The sequence below is a fragment of the Sus scrofa genome, chromosome 12 (assembly GCF_054392235.1).
Source record: "Sus scrofa isolate SSC_HxYL_T2T_F1_AM1 chromosome 12, Sscrofa_HxYL_maternal_Yorkshire_Landrace_v2.0, whole genome shotgun sequence".
Classification (NCBI taxonomy): Eukaryota; Metazoa; Chordata; class Mammalia; order Artiodactyla; family Suidae; genus Sus; species Sus scrofa.
This window is the reverse complement of record NC_139394.1, coordinates 42,292,212-42,313,604: the sequence shown is the minus strand read 5'-3', so window position 1 is coordinate 42,313,604 and position 21,393 is coordinate 42,292,212. Positions and strand designations below refer to the sequence as shown.

Here is a 21,393-nt window from a genome sequence, read left to right as displayed (position 1 = left end):
GGCAGGTGCCGTAACAGTTCAAATTTCAGAGGCCTTCCCAACATGGTTTTCCTGCTTGTTATTGTCTAGGCTCTCAGGCACCTTCAGCTCACCTCAAATAGGTCCCCACAGTCTCTGGAACCCATCTCTGCTCCCTTTTCTGTTTCGACTGCTAGAATGCCCTGCACACATCTGGCAATAAAATCCTGGTGTTTCATTGGCACAGCTCTCTGCCCTTCCCATTTGGTTTTGCCTAAGAGCTTTGCCCACAGCTACCATCTAAGGTTCTCAGTCAGCACTTCATCAGAGACAATTTTACCCACCACCTCGCCTCCTTACATGTGTGCACATGCATATCATCTTTCCCTAATCAGCCCGGAGGTAATGATTCATTCCCTGGAGCAGTGGTTTCCATAAAAGATCAATCTGCAGACCAGTGCAAACCTGCTGCAAAAGAATCTCCCCTGAGGAACTTATTAAAATGCAGATTCTTGGACTGCTTAGGAGAAAAGGATCTCATAAATCTGGATGTAATCAGGCACAGAGCACACGTGGGTGGGACTCTGGCATCAGCACATTTAACAATGTGCTCCTCGTTTTTATTACTTTTTTGCTTTTTAGGGCCACACCCACGACATATGGAAGTTTCCAGGCTAGGGGTCTAATTGGATCTACAGCTGCTGGCCTACACCATAGCCACAGCAATGTAGGATCTGAGCCGAGTCTGCAACCTACACCACAGCTCAAGGCAATGCCTGAACCTTAACCCAATGAGTAAGGCCAGGGATTGAACCTGCATCCTCATGGATTCTAATCGGGTTCATTAACTGCTGAGCCACGAAGGGAATGTCTCTTTGTTGGTTTTGATGATGCTGATCAAGTGCCAGGTTGCAAAGAGCTGCTCCCAGAGAATGAAGCACAGATCTCTGTACCTAGAATGTGCACATGTCTTTAGCTGTATGCCTTTGGCCTGGTAATGAACCTGGTCATAACATCCTATTACACCTGTGTTCTGTTCCTCTAAGTGGGGAAAGAATACCATTATTTGAGTACCCGGTAGGTGTCAGGGTCTGTGCCTATTTGCATCCACTATCTGTTCCTTATAGTAACCTCTCATTGGGCATGACAAATCTGGGGGTCTAAGGAACTTGTTTTAGTGCACAGCTGTTGTAATACAACAAGAGCTAGACCCTGACCTCTGACTTAACGGGCTCCATGTCCATGACCTTTCCACCCACCAAAGGGCATAAAACTGGTGGCTAGGCTCTGGCTTGCAAGGAGGTTTTATTTGGATAGTACAATGTTTAAAAATTAATTAAAAAATTAACAGCCAACATTTCTTTTTGGGCGGGCCAGGGATCGAAGCTACGTGCCAGCGCTCCAGAGATGCTGCAGATCCTGTTGCCCCACTGGAGCACAGCGGGAACGCCTCATGGCCAACATTTCTAAATTGGATACTGTGCGCAAATATCTGGCTTTCCGGCTTCTCTTTAGGGGAAATAAAAGGCTTAGGAACACATTCCTGCAAGGCAACAATCAACGAGAGCCTTTAAATGGATGTGAGCCCTAGAACTCACCATAGTCTCCGCTATTCCCCATTCTCATCCACAGGGGGACTGGCTTCTCTTATGCTGTTCCCAACCTGTTCCCTGCAGGCCTCTGAATTTGCAACTCCTACACTCTTACTCCCTAGCTTCCTTTCCACTGGTAGGAAGTTTGGCAAAATTAAAGGCAGCTTCTTTTTATTGCTCTGTCTTGTATGCCTCTCTGATCATAGAGATAGGAGCATTTCTGACTTTGTAAATTCAATACAAAGGAACCTGATGGTACATCAAGGAAAACCGGGATCTGTTTCCTATGCTACACATTTTGGCTCCAGCCTAGTGAAATTTTAGCAGGACTTCCCACTGGTGCAGTGGGTAAAGAATCCAACTGCAGCAGCTTGGATTGCTATGGAGGTGCAGGTTTGATCCCCAGCCCAGCACAGTGGGTAATGAGGAGACTGCAAGAGTTCCTGTCATGGCTCAGCAGTAACAAACCTGACTAGGACACACGAGGATGTGGGTTTTATCTCTGGCCTCACTCACTGGGTTAAGGATCCAATGTTGCTGTGAGCTGTGGTATAGGTCGCAGATGCAGCTCGGATCCCGAGTTACTGTGGCTGTGGTGTAGGCCAGCAGCTGCAGCTTCAATTAGACCCTAGCCTGGGAACCTCCATATGCCGTGGGTGTGGCCCTAAAAAGACCAAAAAAAAAAAAAAAAAAATTAAATAAAGAAATACACCTGCATTGCTGCAACTGTGGAGTAGTTCAGATTTAATCTCTGGCCTGAGACTTCCACATGCTGCACGTGGCCCCAAGGAAAAAAAAAATCTGGAGTAGAGGTGGCAGTTCACCTACGTGCTCCATTTGAACAGAGCAATGTATTTACAATTAAGAAGAAAGGAACCTATAGTGAGCAATGCCACCAAATGGAAGAGATTCCATGTTGAATTGCCATCCTTAGCCAGATAGGCTGGGAAGCTGAAGACCACTCTCAGTTTACAGGGCCATTTAGGAACTAAAAATAAAAATGCTTGCCTGGAGTTCCTGTCATGGCGCAGTGGTTAATGAATCTGACTAGGAACCATGAGGTTGCCAGTTCGATTCCCTGGCCTCACTCAGTGGGTTAAGGATCCAGCATTGCCTGAGCTATGGTGTAGGTTGCAGCCGTGGCTTGGATCTGGCGTGGCTGTGGCTGTGGCTGTGGTGTAGGATGGCAGCTGTAGCTCCAATTCAACCCCTAGCCTGGGACTCTCCATATGCTGCTAGTGTGGCCCTAAGAAAGAAAGAAACAAAGGATTTGTTTCATATATTATTTACCTCCTATGTGCCAGGAACAATGTTTGAGATACAAAGATGAAGATATTCAAGGTTGTCTTTTAAAGAGCCAGAGGAGTTCTAGCCTTGCTCAGTGGTTAACAAATCTGACTAGGAACCATGAGGTTGCGGGTTCAATCCCTGGCCTCGCTCAGTGGGTTAAGGATCTGGCATTGCCGTGAGCTGTGGTGCAGGTCCCAGACTCGGCTTGGATCCCACGGTGCTGTGGCTGTGGTGTAGGTTGGCAGCTACAGCTCTGATTAGACCCCTAGCCTGGGAACCTCCATATGCCGCGGGTGCGGCCCTAGAAAAGGCAAAAAGACAACAAAAATAAATTTAAAAAAATAAATAAATAAAATAAAAATAAAGAGCCAGAGACATAGGACTGCACTTTAGAAGACGTGCTTCATTTTTGAGGACTTTTGGGATCTTTCTTCTGTTTGTTCATTTCCTTAAACCAGCTACCATTGCTGCTGATTCAACATGTTTCATTCTATGCATTTTCAATGTGTATTCATGGTCTTAGAGAATGTGAGCAGAGGGTTAATAAATTTTTTTAGTGTCAGTACAGCAAGGGACTACAAAAACCTCTTTGCAAAACAGGATTGAATCTCTGGGGGTGGGAGTTTGCCTTTACCCAGAAACTGTGCCTGGCATTTATTACTTCATTTATTTACTGTAAGCCCAGGAGGCAGGTATTCTAATTTTAAAGGTAAATAAACAGGACCAAGGGCGGAGGACCCACATCTCTTCCACTCCTCTTGGCACTGCCGACTGCCTCCTTGGAGAGCTCCCAGCAGGGTATCCTTGGTTTCTCAGCACCCCCTAGAAACCCAGGATCATCTCAAGGCCTTGAACAAGTAAGTCTTTCTCTTTTTTTTTTTTTTTTTTGGGTTGTCTTTTTAGGGCTGCACCTGTGGCATATGGAGGTTCCCAGGCTAGGGGTCAAATCGGAGCTGCAGCTGCCAGATACACCACAGCCCATGGCAACGCCAGATCCTTAACCCAATGAGTGAGGCCAGGGACCGAACCTGCGTCCTCATGGATGCTAGTTAAGTTTCCGCTGAGCCATTCGGGATCGTCAGTCTTTCACCTGATCTCTTCATCTGCATGAAAACTACTGCACCATCAATTCTAGGTTCCAAACCAGCAAGGTACCCTTCTCCCGACCCCCTCAGTGCCTTCCAAGCAACTTCCTAACAGGGAAGAAACCAAAGTTAAGTCAGTTTCCCCAGTCACTGCGGCGGGGATCTTGTTCTATCGTCAACAGAGCTCCCATCCGCTCAGACACGGGAGAAAACCTCCACTCTGTCAGGTAAGCATTATTCAAGTAGGAGAATTAAAGCAGGGTCACAGAGAGCAAGGCTAAAGAACTTGTCTTTTTTGGGTTCGCTTGTATAGAGAGAGAAAAAAAAGCACATAGATGCATCCACAGTATTTAATTTGTTTGGATAATAGTTACAGATAAACAGGTACACTCCATATACAATTACCAATACTTTTTTATACAGTTCGTCTTTCAGTACATCAACACTATTTTATTTACACTCTATTTATGTACATTAACATCTTTCTAAAGTCAGTGCATTGTCAACAAGTTTTATACAGTAATTTACAAGGTGAATGTAGTTAGTTAATTTAATAAATTTTCTGCTAGTCATGAATTAAAAAAATTAATTACAACCAATATAACAAACACAGATCAAACAACATTAGTAGATTGTGCTACCTGCTTAAATAAAACATCTGTAAGGAAATTATTTAAAATCTTCCACTTTTTTCATGGGACTTGTCCAGGTAGGAATGGACAGATTTTATATTCTGAAAATCATGAAACCATAAAGTCTGCACTTTGTGTGACTTTAGCTTATTACACCATTTAGGCTGCTCCTTCCTCCCTTCAATGATAGTCTTCTGCTAAATAGGGTTTCAGCTTCACTGAAGACAACCCTCCCAAACGCTCTGAGAACTGGATAGCAACCAGCCTCAGGTATCAGAACATGAATGCTTAACTACACTGGGACCTACCATCTATGAGGAAGGACAGGTAATGGAAGCTGAGAATTAATAAGAATCAACTTCCAGGGTCCAGATGAATTTAAAAAAGACCAAAAAAAGAAAAGGTGAAATATCGACTTTGAGTACATATTTAAAAACAACACAGAAAAAAATGCTGCCCGAAATAAATAACATGTATACTTTTGTTCCAGTTTTGAATTATCAGAGAAAAAAATGAAGTGAGCAAAGAAACATAACTTGTGATGACCACTACTGAAAAATTTTTCAAAATGAAAATTAAAAAGGACAAACACCAAAAAAAAAGAAAAAAGAAAAAGAAAAAAAGAAAAAAAGAAAAAAGAAAAAGAAAAAAAGAAAAAAAGAAAAAAGAAAAATAAAGGACATGCAAACAAAAGTTTACTTCCTAAAACCATCAACTACACACTATCGATGTTGGGGATGTGTTTTGTTTTTAAGGTTAATATGATAGGGGGAAATACCCCAATCAAGTTAATTCATAGCCCTTACAGCCACCACATAGGAACAAGGTTTGAAAAGTTCATTTGCACATATTTGTCTCTTAAAGTGCAAAACAAAGAAACAAAGAACAACCAACCACTAATTGTAAAATACCACCTACGTTTTTCCCACTTTCCTTCTCAGAAGCTCTTTGTGCAACAGTGCATGTAGAGATGGTGCAAATACTGGCCACTCCCCTCCCACGCTCAGCAGGGGCGGGACACTTTTTCGAGGGCACTTGCAGGATCCTCGAGGTAAGCCGCCTCTATCTGGAGGGCCATTCGAGCTGGATCTCCCAGGATGCTTTTTCCTTTCCCTACAGGGTCTCCCAAGCAAGGCCCTGGGTAGAAGGCACACAGCTCTTAAGAGTTTCTCCTTTTCAGACTGACTACCACTCATATATGCCTCTGCTGCCACTGACTGGTTGTGTCTCTAACACCAATACAATGAAAACAAAAAGCAATAAAGACAGAGAGAGCGCGGGAGAATGGTTTAAAAAGTAAATTGAAAAACCTGTATCCATGCTGTAAGACTCCTCTGCACACCTCACGATCTTGCTTTCTCCATCTTATCAGTCAACACAATGGAATAAAACTTCAGGAAAAAGGAGGTAGCATATCATGTCGTCCCCAGACAACACTACGATTTTTGTTTTACTTTGACTCCAAGGAAACTCTTAGTATTTTGTTAGGATTATTGGTAAACTATACTCACTACAGGTTTGTTCATATCTGGACAAGCACAATTTAGTTCTTATTTGGTCCCAGGTGGCTGGTGCCAAACCTTTTTGTTTACAGGCTAATGGTGGGCTCGGCCTGAAAAAGTTCTCTGCCAGAGAGCTCGTGTGAGACACTTCCAAACAAAATTCTTACTACTGTTATGTTAACTGCTATTTTAATTAGGATTTTTATTTTGTGCTTCAGGGTCACAGGATAAAATAACTACATTTAGCTTGCCTTTCAGTGACGCTTTTGCCAAATGTCAGCTACAGGGAGTCATCTCCCTCCTCAGCAGCCTGTCTAGCAGCCAGAGTGGGAGACTCACTGTAACACACAGTACTTCTTGTAATCAGATTCGAAGTCTTCGTCCATGCTGCTTGTGTCTGCCATCTTTTTGCCGTCGATCTTTGGCAGAAATTGTGCATAGTCTATCCCCTGCTGCTCGTAGAAAAGAATGTAGGCAGAGTCGGTGTCGATTTCATCAGGGTGAAGTTCCTGAAGGAGCAAGAAAAGCCTTTAATAAAAAAGCCATCACGGCGGACTTCCCATCGTGGCTCAGAGGCAACAAATCCAACTGGTATCCATAAGGACGCAGGTTCGATCCCAGGGCTCCCTCGGGGAGTTGGGGATTCGGTGTTGCCGTAAGCTGTGGTGTAGACTACAGACTCTGCTGGGATCCCAAGTTGCTGTGGCTCTGGTGTAGGCCAGCAGCTGCAGCTCTAATTCTACCTCAAGCCTGGGAACTTCTATATGCCGCAGGTGTAAAATGGGAAAAAAAAAAAAAAAAAAAAAAGAATGACAAAACTCAAAACAAAATAGAAAAATAAAACCCGGAGTTCCCGTCGTGGCGCAGTGGTTAATGAATCCGACTAGGAACCATGAGGTTGCGGGTTCGGTCCCTGCCCTTGCTCAGTGGGTTAATGATCCGGCGTTGCCGTGAGCTGTGGTGTAGGTTGCAGACGCGGCTCGGATCCCGCGTTGCTGTGGCTCTGGCGTAGGCCGGTGGCTACAGCTCCGATTAGACCCCTAGCCTGGGAACCTCCATATGCCGCGGGAGCGGCCCAAGAAATAGCAACAACAACAACAACAGCAACAACCAAAAAAGACGAAAGACAAAAAAAAAAAAAAAAAAAAAAAAAAAAAAAGAGAGAAAGAAAACCCTGTTAAATTCTAGTACCTCACATATAAGAACTTTTCCTTCTTAACCAATACCTTCTTTTTCTTGTTTTTTTTTTTTTGTCTTTTTGCCTTTTCTGGGGCCGCTTCCCATGGCATATGGAGGTTCCCAGGTTACAGGCTAGGGGTCCAAACGGAGCTGTAGCTGCGAGCCTACGCTATAGCCACAGCAACGAGGGATCTGAGCCATGTCTGCGACCCACACCACAGCTCATGGCAACGCTGGATCCTTAACCCACTGAGCAAAGCCAGGGACTGAACCCACAACCTCAAGGTTCCTAGTCGGATTCATTAACCATTGCGCCACGATGGCAACTCCTTCCTGTTTTCAGTCTCTACTTTGCATATCATTTTTGTTCCTTTATGTTGAAGGCATCTTTATGCTGATTCTAATGGAAATAACTATTTCCTATTCAGGAGAAAGTCCATTATTTCAACAAATGTCCTCCAGAACTGCTGACATTTCTGTTTCTTTTATTCAAAGATTGGGGATATTTACCTTACAGCTGCTGTCATTGTAACAGTACCACTTGCTGTTTGGGTTTTTGGCATAAGTGACGTAATGGCCCCCGCCCAGAATTCCTGAATGGCACTGCAAGAGAGAAGAAAGTGGAGGTACGTTAGTAGCTGACAGTATTCTGGCCAGGCACAGTATTTGGATCTAATTAGGTCCTTTTTCCAAAAACACATCAAAGAGGAAAACTGAAAATTTAAAAACTCTAGAAGGGTAGAGGAGAAATGGGAGTGGGGGTTCGGGATTAGCAGGTGCAGACTATTATACGTATGTAGAACTGAATTACTTTGCTGTACATCAGAAACACAATGTTGTGAATCAACCATACTTCAGTAAACTAAATTAAAAAAAAAAAAAAAAAAAAAAACCCTCTGGAGTTCCCATCGTGGCTCAGTGGTTAACGAATCCGACTAGGAACCATGAGGTTGCCGGGTTCGGTCCCTGGCCTTGCTCAGCAGGTTAAGGATCCGGTGCTGCCATGAGCTGTGGTGTAGGTTGCAGACATGGCTCGAATCCCGTGTTGCTGTGGCTGTGGTGTAGGCTGGCGGCTACAGCCCTGATTTGACCCCCTAACCCAGGAACCTCCATATGCTGTGGGAAGCGGCTCCAGAAAAGGCAAAAAGACAAAAAAACCCCAAAAAAACCAAAACAAAAAAACCCCTCTAAATCTTACAGGCTGTAATTATTTTTGGGAAGCAAAAATTCCTTAGAAACACACAACTGCGAACGGCTTGAACCTGTGACTCTGGTTATAATGATTACACGACTGTCCCCCTCATTACACTGTGAGTGTCTTGAATTCTACCCAAAAGGCCAAGTTATATCTACTGCTAACTTTGTCTATCATCAAGCTCGTCGCCTAATTGCAGGCCCTGAAAAAATACTGGATGAATGAATGAATGAAGATGAACAAATAAACCACTGAAAAGGGCAGATCATTCGGAAAACCATATTTAACAAACCACTTACCGAAATTGCATACAGATTATAAATAGGCTTAACACGACTCTCTTCTCTTTGGTCATCAGTGCTGTCTTCCTCACTGTGGTTTTCAAGCTGACCATTGCTGTAGCCATTGCCACATGCCTCATGCTCATAAAGGAATCCGTTGGCCAAAGCTACTTCGTGGTCCTGCGGGGTGACCAGCTCAGGTTGGCTGCCTCCCAGCATATGTCCTCGGCTCAAGTTATCAGCCAGCTCACAAACTTGCCCAGCCCCGTTCTCTCTGCTGGTATCCAAGTTCTCCTTACTACTCGAGAGTTTATTTTTGCTGCCGATCTGGGGTAGCCGGAGCCTCCCTTTGCTCCTCCCTAAAGTCCGAGGGCTGCTGTTAGGGCTGCTGTTTTTGCTGGAGGGACAGCTGGCTCCACTTTTTCTTGATGAAGAAGGTGAACCTGTAAAAAGGGGAGAAGAAAGGAGTCATAAACCCAAACGTCACAAGTGACACCAGCTGCCAAAGGCTAACTTTGAAGTCAACTTCTCAAGTAGACACAGAAAGGTAAAGACAGGGGCATCCTGACTGGCTCCTCTTCCTTCCTATATGTGGCCAGTAAGTTACACCCTTGTCCTCCTCAATGCCAAACCGCCAGAAGCAGCAACGTCCTGAAAATGTAAAGTACAACTAGGTACAGACCTAGAGAGCAGCAGGAAGATGATTCAGGGCAGCTTCAGTTCAAAACAGTATTAGACAAAGGACCTTTAGATTTAAAAATTAGATTAAGGAGTTCTCATCATGGCTCAGTGGTTAACAAATCTGACTAGGAGCCATGAGGTTGCAGGTTTGATCCCTGACCTCGATCAGTGGGTTGAGGATCCGGTGTTGCTGAGAGCTGTGGTGTAAGTTGTAGATGTGGCTCGGATCCCATGTTGCTGTGGCTCTAGGCCGGCAGCTGTAGCTCCGATTTGACCCCTAGCCTGGGAACGTCCATATGCTTCGGGTGCGGCCATAGAAGACAAAAGACAAACAAAAAATCACCAATTATTAAGTACTTACTACTGCTGTGCATGATATTGGCAACTCTCTCTCTATAATTTCTACCTTTCACAAGCTGGTAAAGTAGCAGGTCTCAAACTGGTCACAGCTCCTTCATATACCCTTAAAAACTGTCACGGACCTCTAGAACTTTCATGTATTAGGATTACATCTCTCAATATTTACTGTATTTGAAATTAAAACTCAGGAATTTGAAAAACACAATGAATAAGCACACACATCACTGACAATATCACCTGCAGTATTGGCTCTGACTCCACTGTACACTTGTGACAGAATGAGAGTGAAAAGGCAAATACTTAGTATTTTTATGAAAATGGTTCTTATCCTCCAGGCTCCCTAAAGGGAATGAGAGACTGTCTAGGGATTCCCAGACTACACTTTGAGAGCCCCCTGTTGTAAGGGAACACGGATGACAACATCATTCATGATCACCAAATGGCAGGTGTTATATATAAAAGTGCTTTATTCTTTTTTTTTTCTTTTTAGGGCTGCACCCATAGCATATGCAAATTCCCAGGCAAGGGGTCAAATTGGAGCTGCAGCCGCAGGCCTACGCCACAGCCACAGCAATGCCAGATCCGAGCCATATCTGCAACCTACACTTGGAGCTCATGGCAACACTGGATTCTTAACCCTCTGAGTGAGGCCAGGGATTGAACCTGCATCCTCATGGATACCAGCTGGGTTCTTAACCCACTGAGCTATAAGTGGAACTCCTAAAGTGCTTTACTTGTGAGGTAGCAAATCCTCACTCTGTGACCCTTGCATCATCTTCATTTCAGGAATGAGAAAATAGATTTGGTGAGTCTGTATCTCTCGCAAAAAGTCACGGAGCTCAATTCTAGACAGGTCTCATTCCAGGTAGGTTCCTTGTACAACAATCAAGCTGCTGCTCCAGAGTGGAAGCCGGAGGAAACATGCAGCCTGGAGGGGCCCCGAGAGCCCCTCCTGGAGTGAGGTCTGGGCTCCGTGAAGTCCCCTAGGCCTCCTCACCTTTGGGGCTACTGATGACGTTTGCACTGAGTGAGGAGGGGCTCTTGCTCAGAAGCACGTCGTCTTCCCCCGCTGAGTTCTGAGCATCCCCTCTCTTCACCTCTCCTGCCGCAACCCTGGGCTCAGAGAGGTCATCCCCCTGGGGTGTGAGTGGCTTACGCTGACAGAGAGCTGGGTCTCTTGGCACCAGAAAAGCACTGGGGTCAAAACTTTCACGAGGAAATTTAACAATTTTCTGTGATTTTATCCATCGACCATTTACAAATTGAAATCGTTTAAGGTGAATAATCTGGAGAAGAACAGATAAAAAACCACTTGCATTAAAGACTTCTAAAGATGCAAAATATACAGTAAAAACCCCCAAACACATACAAGTGTTCCCCAAACATTTAACATAACATCCTTCCACCCAAAGAATATATTTTATTACATAACATGTAATAACAGTCGGGCCATTGCCCTTGAGCTGTATGGCTAACATGACCCCCCTATTTCATAGCCTGAGTAACCCACAACGCTCTGGCAAATTTCTTCAGCACCCTGGGAGCTTACACTTGCATGTCATCTGAGTCTGTGATACATATACACTGACCTTCACCTCTCTCTAGTATCACAGCAGATCCATTCCTAAATGTACCCATGGGGAAGGAACACTACACTGAATGCTCTGAAGAAAAGTGGAGGCGTTTCTTAGAGATGAAACTTACTCAATCTCCAACAGGCAGTCTTTCCTTTCTTACCACATCCTTTGACTGCTACCAGGGAGTGTAACTGTCCTGAAGAGCGTAAGAATCTCCCTTCTCCTTTTTGGTTTCTCTTTTTCTTTTCAAGAGCAATGAATTCCCTAGCTTTACACTGTGATATTATTATGCTCTCTATTGTGGGCACAGATATTTGGGTGGCCACTTCTACCCTAAATACTTAACAATTCACTGTTTACATAAAGAGATCCTTTTCTAGGAGTTCCCGTCGTGGCGCAGTGGTTAACGAATCCGACTAGGAACCATGAGGTTGCGGGTTCGATCCCTGGCCCCACTCAGTGGGTTAAGGATCTGGCGTTGCTGTGAGCTGTGGTGTAGATTGCAGACATGGCTCAGATCCCTCGTTGCTGTGGCTCTGGTGTAGGCCGGTGGCTACAGCTTTGATTCAACCTCTAGCCTGGGAATCTCCATATGCCGCGGGAGCGGCCCTAGAAAAGGCAAAAAGAAAAAAAAAAAAAAAAAAAAAAAATCCTTTTCTAAGGGGCATGCTGGTATGTGGATTTAAGAATGCCACCAGGGAGTTCCCGTCGTGGTGCAGTGGTTAACGAATCCGACTAGGATTCCATGAGGTTGCGGGTTCGGTCCCTGCCCTTGCTCAGTGGGTTAACGATCCGGCGTTGCCGTGAGCTGTGGTGTAGGTTGCAGACGCGGCTCGGATACCGAGTTGCTGTGGCTCTGGCGTAGGCCGATTCAACCCCTACCCTGGGAATCTCCATATGCCGCGGGAGCAGCCCAAGAAATAGCAACAACAACAACAAAAAGACAAAAGACAAAAAAAAAAAAAAAAAAAAAAAAAGAATGCCACCAGGCTCTCAATGGAATATTTACTCCTCATTATTCTTTAAAGACCTCAAAAATACAGCACCTATATTTCATGATGTTTTATGTCATGGTTATATGAGTATATAGAATTGTCAAAGCTTATCAAATTAGACATTTAAAGTCTATGCATTTACTGCCATGTTAATGATACCTCATTTTGAAAAAATAAACACTGGAGTTCCTATCGTGGCTCAGTGGTTAACAAATCCGACTAGGAACCATGAGGTTGCAGATTCAATCCCTGACCTCTCTCAGTGGGTTAAGGATCCGGCGTTGCCGTGAGCTGTGGTGTAGGTTGAAGACGTGGCTTGGATCCCGTGTTGCTGTGGCTCTGGCGAACGCTGGCGGCTACAGCTCTGATTCGACCCCTAGCCTGGGAACCTCCATATGCTGTGGGTGTGGCCCTAGAAAAAGCCAAAAAAATAAATAAAAAAAATAAGAAAGTGCCTTACACTTGATATGATACTTCCACCCTTTGAGGAAAAAACTTTCTTAAATAAATAGAAAGACTTGACGCTTCAAATTTTCTTGACGAGCAACAGAAGAGTCTCCTAATCCGTGAATGGAAATGACAGAAGTAAATCAAGTCGACAAAAATACATAAGCACCTGTGCGCACACACTTAATTCAGCAGCGTGCTGTGGCCATGTGACCAAGCACAGTGGGACTAGAGGCTCAGGTGCTCTTCTACAGTCCATAAACGACAAGCCTAAAGCTTCCACCTTCCCTCCAGCCAGAAGTGCTTTCAGTTTCTCCTCAAGTGCAAATTCACCAGGTTGTACCACTCGTGGCACTTCTCACATACTGCACTGAACTGCTGTAGATGGCTTCTCTCCCCTTCTAAGCTGTGTGTTGTTCAGGAGAAGGAACGAGCCAGTATCTGTGGTACAATTCTTTTCTGGGTGCAACAGCAAAGCCCTGCACAGCAGAAGCATTTGAAACACCGTGCAGGAAGGGTCTTATTCTCTGAAACTCTTATTTGTTCACAGCCTCTCTCCCTCAAGCTAGACGCCTTCTCTGTCACGGGTGGGGTTGTAACGTACCAGGATGGGGGGAAGCCGCCAGAGATCTAGCTTCTTGGTTGCCAAGCAGTGGGTCTTACACTTGGAGCAGTAGTACATCTCATTTTCCCCTAGCTCCTCCTCACTGGTGAAAGCACGGAGACAGCTGTCCAGGTTGATGGGCTCAGCTTGTGCTCGCCGACTCTGTTCCACACTCTCGTGCTCATCTACAACCTGCAGGTGGAGGGAACAGGAGGAAGGGGAGAAGGGGTAGGAGGGAGGGAGTTTACTATGGTCACCTGATGGAACTGGAGACTCTTACTGAGTGAAGTAAGTCAGGAGAAAGACAGACACCATATGATATCGCTTATACGTGGACTCTAAAATATGGCACAATGATCTCTCTACAAAACAGAAACAGATCATGGACATGGAGGACAGACTTGTGTGTGCCATGGGGGAGGGGGAGGAAGTGGGATGGATTGGGAGTCTGGGGTTAGTAGATGCAAACTGTTACACTTGGGAGTTCCTGCCGGGGCACAGGGGTTAACGAATCCAACTAGGAACCATGAGGTTGCAGGTTTGATCCCTGGCCTCTCTCAGTGGGTTAAGGATCCGGAGTTGCCGTGAGCTGTGGTGTAGGTTGCAGATGCGGCTCGGATCCAGCGTTGCTGTGGCTCTGACGTAGGCCAGTGGCTACAGCTCCAATTCGACCCCTACCCTGGGAATCTCCATACTCCTCGGGAGCAGCCCAAGAAACAGCAAAAGGACAAAAAGGCAAAAAACAAACAAACAAAAAAAACCTGTTACATTTGGATGCAATGGGATCCTGCTATATAGCACAGAGAACTATATCCAATCACCTGTGATGGATCAGGATGAAGGATAATGTGAGAAAAAGAATATGCGTGTGTGTGTGTGTGTGTGTGTGTGTGTGTGTGTGTGTGTGTGTATCTGCGTCACTTTGCTGTACAGCAGAAATCGGCAGAACATTGTAAATCAACTATAATAAAAGAGAAGCCACTGAAAAAAATAATTAAAAAAAAGGTCACCCGGGAATTCTCATTGTGGTTAAAAATATGACTAGTATACATGAGGATGTGGGTTCAATCCCCGGCCTTGCTAAGTGGGTTAAAGACCTGGTGTTGCTATGAGCTGTGGTGTAAGGTAATAGACGTGGCTCGGATCTCACACTGCTGTGGCTGTGGGCGTGGGCTGGCAGCTGCAGCTCCAATTTAACCTTTAGCCTGGGAACCTCCATATGCCACAAGCGAGGACTAAAAAAAGCACTCCCCCCCAACAAAGAAAGGTGACCTGGCTATGCATCGTCCTCTAAGTGACTCAATCTCATTTTACTTTACATGAGGAAAAAAAATACAACCCAAGCTAGAGTCTGAGCAAATAGAGCATTTGCACATTTGCAAATACTACATCAATAACATCCTTGATCCAATTTCTATTTATATGACCATAACTTTTTAAGGAAAAATTTCAGTATGTTTCTAAGTGACAGAAACAAAAGCAAACAAGGAATTGCCTGTTTATTTTACAATTTTGAAATCCTAAAACAACTTACATATGAGCTGGTCCTCAAGCTAGGGGTACTGAGATTAGGCCATTTATTTTTTAATGGGGAGACAGAACATGACTGGTATTCTGCAAGCTTTACAGAGCTAGGAGAAATAATACCACTGGAACAAAGATGCCCAATCTATATTAAATAAGAGAGGATACAGAAAAGCTCACCTTCAGACAACCACTAAGGTGTTAAAACCCACTAGCTACAATTCACTTGCATATTGACGCCATTGTAACACAGACATATTAAAATACCATACACATCATTATCAGTCTCCTGCCTCTTGGCACCTTTTAACATGAGATAACAATAAAAGAAACAGCTATCAAAAAAGCCTGATTTTGCTGAGAAGACCGCTAATACCCGCCCAAACCTCTGTGGTCCTGTTAACCAGTATGCCAGGCTTTGAAGCAAGGGGGAAGTAAGAAGGAGGGAGAGAGCAAAGTGGGGGCGATGTGTCAGGATGTATGTTGAAGGTGGCATGGGAATCGGGAAGAAGGAGACAAGAAGGGGCCTAGAATGCTCCAGACCCCTCCAGTTCCTGGCTGCCACTAAATAAGCAATCGAGAACCTCGGCGGGCGAGGCATACAAAGCATGACCATGAATGACCATGAGATTTCCACATAGGGATCACATACCAGGGTGGAGCTCGGACAATTACAGCAATAAATGCCTCTTTTTGGCAAAGGTCACACCCATGTCTCGACACCCCACTTTCTACTCCTCCCTTGCAGAGGTGAGGTGAGGTGGTTTTCTTTGCCTGAGGCCATTTCCCTCAAGTTTTCCTTTCTGGGCTCACAGTTCAGAGCAGGTTTTCAGGTGTGACTTTTTCCCTACCTGAGAGGATGGCTGAGTCACAGGCTGTAAAAATGTTTTTATAAACCATCAAGCTTGGGGTTGATCATGCAGTAAAGAATTTTAGTCTTGCATCACTATCCATTTCTTCCTTTTTTTGGGGAGGGGGGGTCTTTTTAGGGCTGCACCCACGGCACATGGAGTTTCCCAGGCTAGAGGTCCAATCAGAGCTGGAGCCACAGCAACGTGGGATCCAGCCGCATCTGTGACCTACACCACAGCTCAGGGCAATGCCAGATCCTTAACCCACTAAGCGAGGCCAGGGATTGAACCTGCGTCCTCATGGATCCTGGTCAGATTCGTTAACCACTGAGCCACAACAGGAACTCCATCACTATCCATTTCTGAAGAAGTCACTTAAAAGGGGAACTTAGAGGAAAACTCTACTTTCATCTTTAGGGCTGGTCATCCAAGGGAGAAAATGACATGCTTCAAAAGGAAACATGCTTGGGAATCAGTAGAAAAAGAAGTGTGTCAAATATAGTAGCGTCTCTTTTCTCACAGCCAGTTAAACATTATCTATATTATCTCTACCAGGGATGTTTTATGACCAGACACAAGTTACACTAAGCTAGTAAAGGATGTTGATTTTTATTGACTACATTTTCCATGGAACACACAGGCTATAGAACTCAGTGGAGACAGGGAGGAAGGAGAAGGCGGATGAAAAAGCATTGTCTATGGACAACAATAATTTTTACGGATTAATAAAATTTCCCCAAATGACAAAGATCCCGTTTACCTCTTGGGATTCACTCCCGGATTCTCTACAATTATTCAAACAGTCTTAAATTACTTATTGGCACCCCCTTCCTTTTTTTTTCTTTTTTTTTTTTTTTTTTTTTTTTTTTTTTTTTTTTTGTCTTTTTGCTATTTCTTGGGCCGCTCCCGCGGCATATGGAGGTTCCCAGGCTAGGGGTCCAATCGGAGCTGTAGTCTCTGGCCTACGCCAGAGCCACAGCAACGCGAGATCCGAGCCGCGTCTGCAACCTACACCACAGCTCACGGCAACGCCGGATCGTTAACCCACTGAGCAAGCGCAGGGACCGAACCCGCAACCTCATGGTTCCTAGTCGGATTCGTTAACCACTGCGCCACGACGGGAACTCCCTTTTTTTTTCTAAGTTGTTTGAAAGCTCATTCTTAGCCCAAAACATGAATGAAGTAACAGCTTTTATACATTATAAGATAATTAGAAAAAAAGAAGGAAATCTAAGAAGTTATCTAATTTAATTTTCTGTTAAGGAATATGAGGTCCAAACAGGGGAAGAATAAAAAGAATTAGAACAACTGCCTATTTTTTCCCCTCCTTACCAAATAAATCATTCACACAGAAATTTTGAAAAGCAGTGAAAAATGTAAAAAGGGAGGATACTTTTTATATTTTTAATATAAAAGCAAACTGTCAAAATACTGGCAGATTTTTTTCTGCCCCTTTTTATATGAAGAAATTTTTCAGTAAAATGACTGAATAATATTTTATCCAATTAATATACCATGCATTATTTAACCATTCCTCTAATGTGGGGCAAATACAAGTTGCTTCTATTTTATTTTTTTTAACTCTTCTAATAAATGCTATGATGAAATCTGTCAGTAAATCACAGAGTTATTTCCCTAGGGTAAGTTCTTAAAAGGGAAATAACTGGAATAAAAATAAAACGCATGGGCAATAATCTCAGTTTTGAACCAAGATATCTCCTTTGACTACGTGACTCTCTGAGCACATGCAGAAACCACACATAGGAAGAAATTAGTCATGTGGCCCCACTCCCAAGCAAGGAAGGATATCTTAACAGCAACTTGGTTTCCATGGTATCTTAAGAGCATCACTGAAAGTGGAAATGGGGTGAGATTTAATAGGTCACGCAGGCCCTTCTTCCTAGAAGCAGGATGTCCTCCAGAGTTTTTCAGATTGCACACTGGGCTTGTTAAAAAGAGAAATAGAGAAGTTCCCGTCGTGGCGCAGTGGTTAACGAATCTGACTAGGAACCATGAGGTTGCGGGTTCGGTCCCTGGCCTTGCTCAGTGGGTTAAGGATCTGGCGTTGCCACGAGCTGTGGTGTGGGTTGCAGACGTGGCTTGGATCCCAAGTTGCTGTGGCTCTGGTGTAGGCCGGCAGCTGTAGCTCCGAATAGACCCCTAGCCTGGGAACCTCCATATGCCATGGGAACGGCTCAAGAAAAGGAAAAAAAAAAGGGGGGGGAAATAGATTTACAGCCAAATAGTTTTTCATCACTGACAGGAGTATCTTGTCACAATAATGTCTGGTCAGATTTTGTGCCGACGAAAACTGAAGTCTCTCTTTCAATTGCTAAAATTTTCCCTCTTCAAATGAAGCATGGCTGAAGTTACAGAATTACTTTGCTACAGTGTGTATAACCTGCTACAGCATCAACATCTCTTCAGCTTCCTTTAGCCCAGTGATCTTTCATTTGGCAAGTATCCACGAATAATACTCATCTTCAGCTAGTGGGAGCCTCAGAAAAATCTGGGGGCATGTAGGGGGATCCAAACAGGGAATCTGGTCTGGAATTGGTAGTTTCTCTGCTCCTTAATAGCACCAAAAGACAGAAAAGTCAACTCCCATTATTAACTTAGCTCAAGGGAATACCTTAAGAAATAGTGAAAGAGACTTCTATGAAGAGTTAGAAGTGCAGGAGTTCCTATTGTGGCTCAGTGGTTAATAAATCCGACTAGGAACCATGAGGTTTCGGGTTCGATCCCTGGCCTTGCTCAGTGGGTTAAGGATCTGCTGTTGCTGTGAACTGTGGTGTATGTAGGTCGCAGACACAGCTCGGATCCCTCGTTGTTGTAGCTCTGGCGTAGGCTGGTGGCTACAGCTCCGACTCGACCCCTAGCCTGGGAACCTCCATATGCCACGGGAGCAGCCCAAGAAATGGCAAAGAGACAATAAATAAATAAATAAATAAATAAAATAAAAAATAAGAAGTGCTTTTCTGTCTCTATCGGATTCTTCATTATTTCTACCTATGAGCCATCTAGTCAATGTACCCTTCAGACAATATGTGGAAAAATATTTTTATTTATTTAAAAAAAAATTTTTTTTTGTCTTTTCTAGGGCGCCACCTGCAGCATATGGAGGTTCCCAGTCTGGGGTGTAACTGGAGCTGTAGCCGCCGGCCTATGCCATAGCCATAGTAGCAACACGGGATCCGAGCAGCATCTTGGACCTATACCACAGCTCATGGCAACGCTGGATCCTTAACCCACTGAGCAAGGCCAGGGATTGAACCCACACCCTCCTGGTTCCTAGTTGGATTCGTTAACCACTGAGCTACGAAGGAACTCCCAAAATATTTTTCAATATGAAGTTAAAATTTTTTTGCAAGTTACATTTTCAAAATTTAAAAAGTGCTCTGGCCAGAGAGCAGCAGTAGAGGAAAGCTAAGTGTGAAGAACAGGCATGGAAATGTTGTCTTAGGTGCCCAGTCTCGAAACACTCAATTCTTTCCCTAATTTTCCTGATCGCTATGCCCATTTAAGGTAGCAGCGATAGCCCTCAAATGCATGTGAGCTAAGTAAGAATGGCTACCAAATGCTGTAGCTTTAATAATAGTTAATAAACAGGCAGACAGACTGGTATGCTTGATATGTCATGGCCAGAGAAATATAACATCTTAGTTACACCCAGAGTTCTGTTTCAAGAGTTACTTTTTTTTGGAGCTCCCTTTGTGGCGCAGCAGAAACGAATCTGACTAGCATCCATGAGGATGCAGGTTCGATCCCTGGCCTCGCTCAGTGGGTTAACGATCCGGCATTGCCGTGAGCTGTGGTGTAGGTCGCAGACACAGCTTGGACCCTGTGTTGTGGCTGGCAGCTACAGTTCCAATTTGACCCCTAGCCTGGGAACCTCCATATGCCACAGATGGGGCCCTAAAAAAAAAAAAAAAAAAAAGGTTATGGAAAACGGAAACACCAGCATAATCATGTGAATGTTTAAGTGCCACAGAGAAGGTCAATGAATATTTTTTTGGTTGTATTCAAAATGTCTCAAAGTATGGAGTTCCCATCGTGGCTCAGTGGTTAACAAACCTGACTGGCATCCATGAAGACGTGGGTTCAATTCCTGGCCTAGCTCAGTGGGTTAAGGATCCAGCATGGCTGTGAGCTGTGGTGTAGGTCGCATACATGGCTTGGATCCTGCGTTGCTGTGGCCCTGGCATAGACTGGCGGCTACAGCTCCGATTGGACCCCTAGCCTGGGAGCCTCCATGTGCCGCAGGTGCTGCCCTAAAATAGAAAGACAAAAAAAGTCTGAAAATAGAAGTGGCATGTACAGTTAAACTAGGAAAATTTTTACACATAAAAACCACCATCTGAAAGGTGGCCCTAAGCACTTACCCTTTCCTGTGATGTTTGATAGCGAAGGTGAAGGGCCGTGGGGTCCCAATCCACAGCAATATAAGCATTTCCAATGAAAGCTCTGTCTTCCCCACAATCAATTTTACAGCCTCTGCAAAACCTAAAGGGGAAAAAAGATCTACTGAGGAAGGAATAATTATGGAGGAATCGAAATTTTCTTTATCAGAAATACTCTCCCTTTCTACTTCTCCACTTTCCTTCTTGGACTTCTAACTTCAGACTGATAAATGCGTGAGTATGTACTAGTAATTATTATTTCAGGGAATCATAAGTCTTTGGTTTTTCGAAGCACCTGAAAACCATGTGTTCATCATCACGGCAAATGAAAAGGAAATGGGTATTGAGATCATATATCTTTCAAGATATTCTAAATTTAGTTATTTAATGCTTGGAGGTAGGACAATTTATTTGGCATAACAATCCTATTTCCTTGTTTGTAAAATGGCACATTACATAAATACATATATATATATATATATATATATATATATAAATTTATGGGGGGGAGGAACTATGACAAAGGCCATGGTTCCAAAGCCCAAACAGATTCACCTGCTATGGCCATTACAGGCTGAGGCATTTTCCGAGTACTCAGTTTTTTTCCAGGCTGGAACAGTAATGACCAATCAATCTCCATAACTCTTCTAAAAACCAAAAATAGACTTCCAGCATGGTCTAGTAAATAGACTATGTTCTATTGGGCTCAGAATTGCTAAACTGATTTATATCTAAGGAGCAGAAGGTATAGAGTGATAAATGCTGTTCATAAACTATGAATATGATGGAGACTAGCATTTATAAAATCAGCCAAGTTGCAAGAACAGAACAGCTATAGACCTCACAGGGAAGAGATGAGTAAAGAATTCCTAGGTTTATCTCAAGTTTCTCATTATTCACTGCATATTTTCTAAAAACTGGAAACCTTATGAAAAAGGTAAAATATCTGATGCTGCAATTCTACTGCAATTTTTCTCCTATAGAAGGTCACTTTACCTATACCATGGGCACCAAGCACAGGAGTTCCCATCTTTCTGCACAACTCGTAGAGTGAATGGATACTGATAACCCATACTGTCATCACTGAAACAGAACAGAAACCAAAAAAATATAAGAAACATTTTTTTTTTTTCCTTTTTCAGTCGCCCTGCAGCACATGGATGTTCCCGGGGCAGGGCCTGGGACTTATGCCACAGGTGTAGCAACTGCCAGATCCTTAACCCATGTGCTGGGCTGGGGA

The 21,393-nt window shown here is 44.0% G+C and overlaps 1 protein-coding gene across 6 annotated transcripts in view; it reads right to left on the bottom strand.

Annotated features, from left to right (window-relative positions):
* Positions 1 to 4,261: 4,261 nt before the first annotated feature.
* USP32 (ubiquitin specific peptidase 32) overlaps positions 4,262 to 21,393 on the bottom strand; it is a 250,342-nt gene continuing 233,210 nt past the window's right edge. For all 6 annotated transcript variants that reach the window (XM_084985059.1, XM_084985061.1, XM_084985058.1 and 3 more), the window contains 7 exons: positions 21,150 to 21,236; positions 20,136 to 20,256; positions 13,379 to 13,570; positions 10,753 to 11,041; positions 8,733 to 9,157; positions 7,749 to 7,841; positions 4,262 to 6,568 (listed from right to left, as the gene is read on the bottom strand). In XM_084985059.1, coding sequence (XP_084841185.1) covers positions 6,395 to 6,568; positions 7,749 to 7,841; positions 8,733 to 9,157; positions 10,753 to 11,041; positions 13,379 to 13,570; positions 20,136 to 20,256; positions 21,150 to 21,236 — 1,381 coding nt within the window. In that variant the 3' untranslated portion in view covers positions 4,262 to 6,394. The remainder of the gene's footprint in view (positions 6,569 to 7,748; positions 7,842 to 8,732; positions 9,158 to 10,752; positions 11,042 to 13,378; positions 13,571 to 20,135; positions 20,257 to 21,149; positions 21,237 to 21,393) is intronic.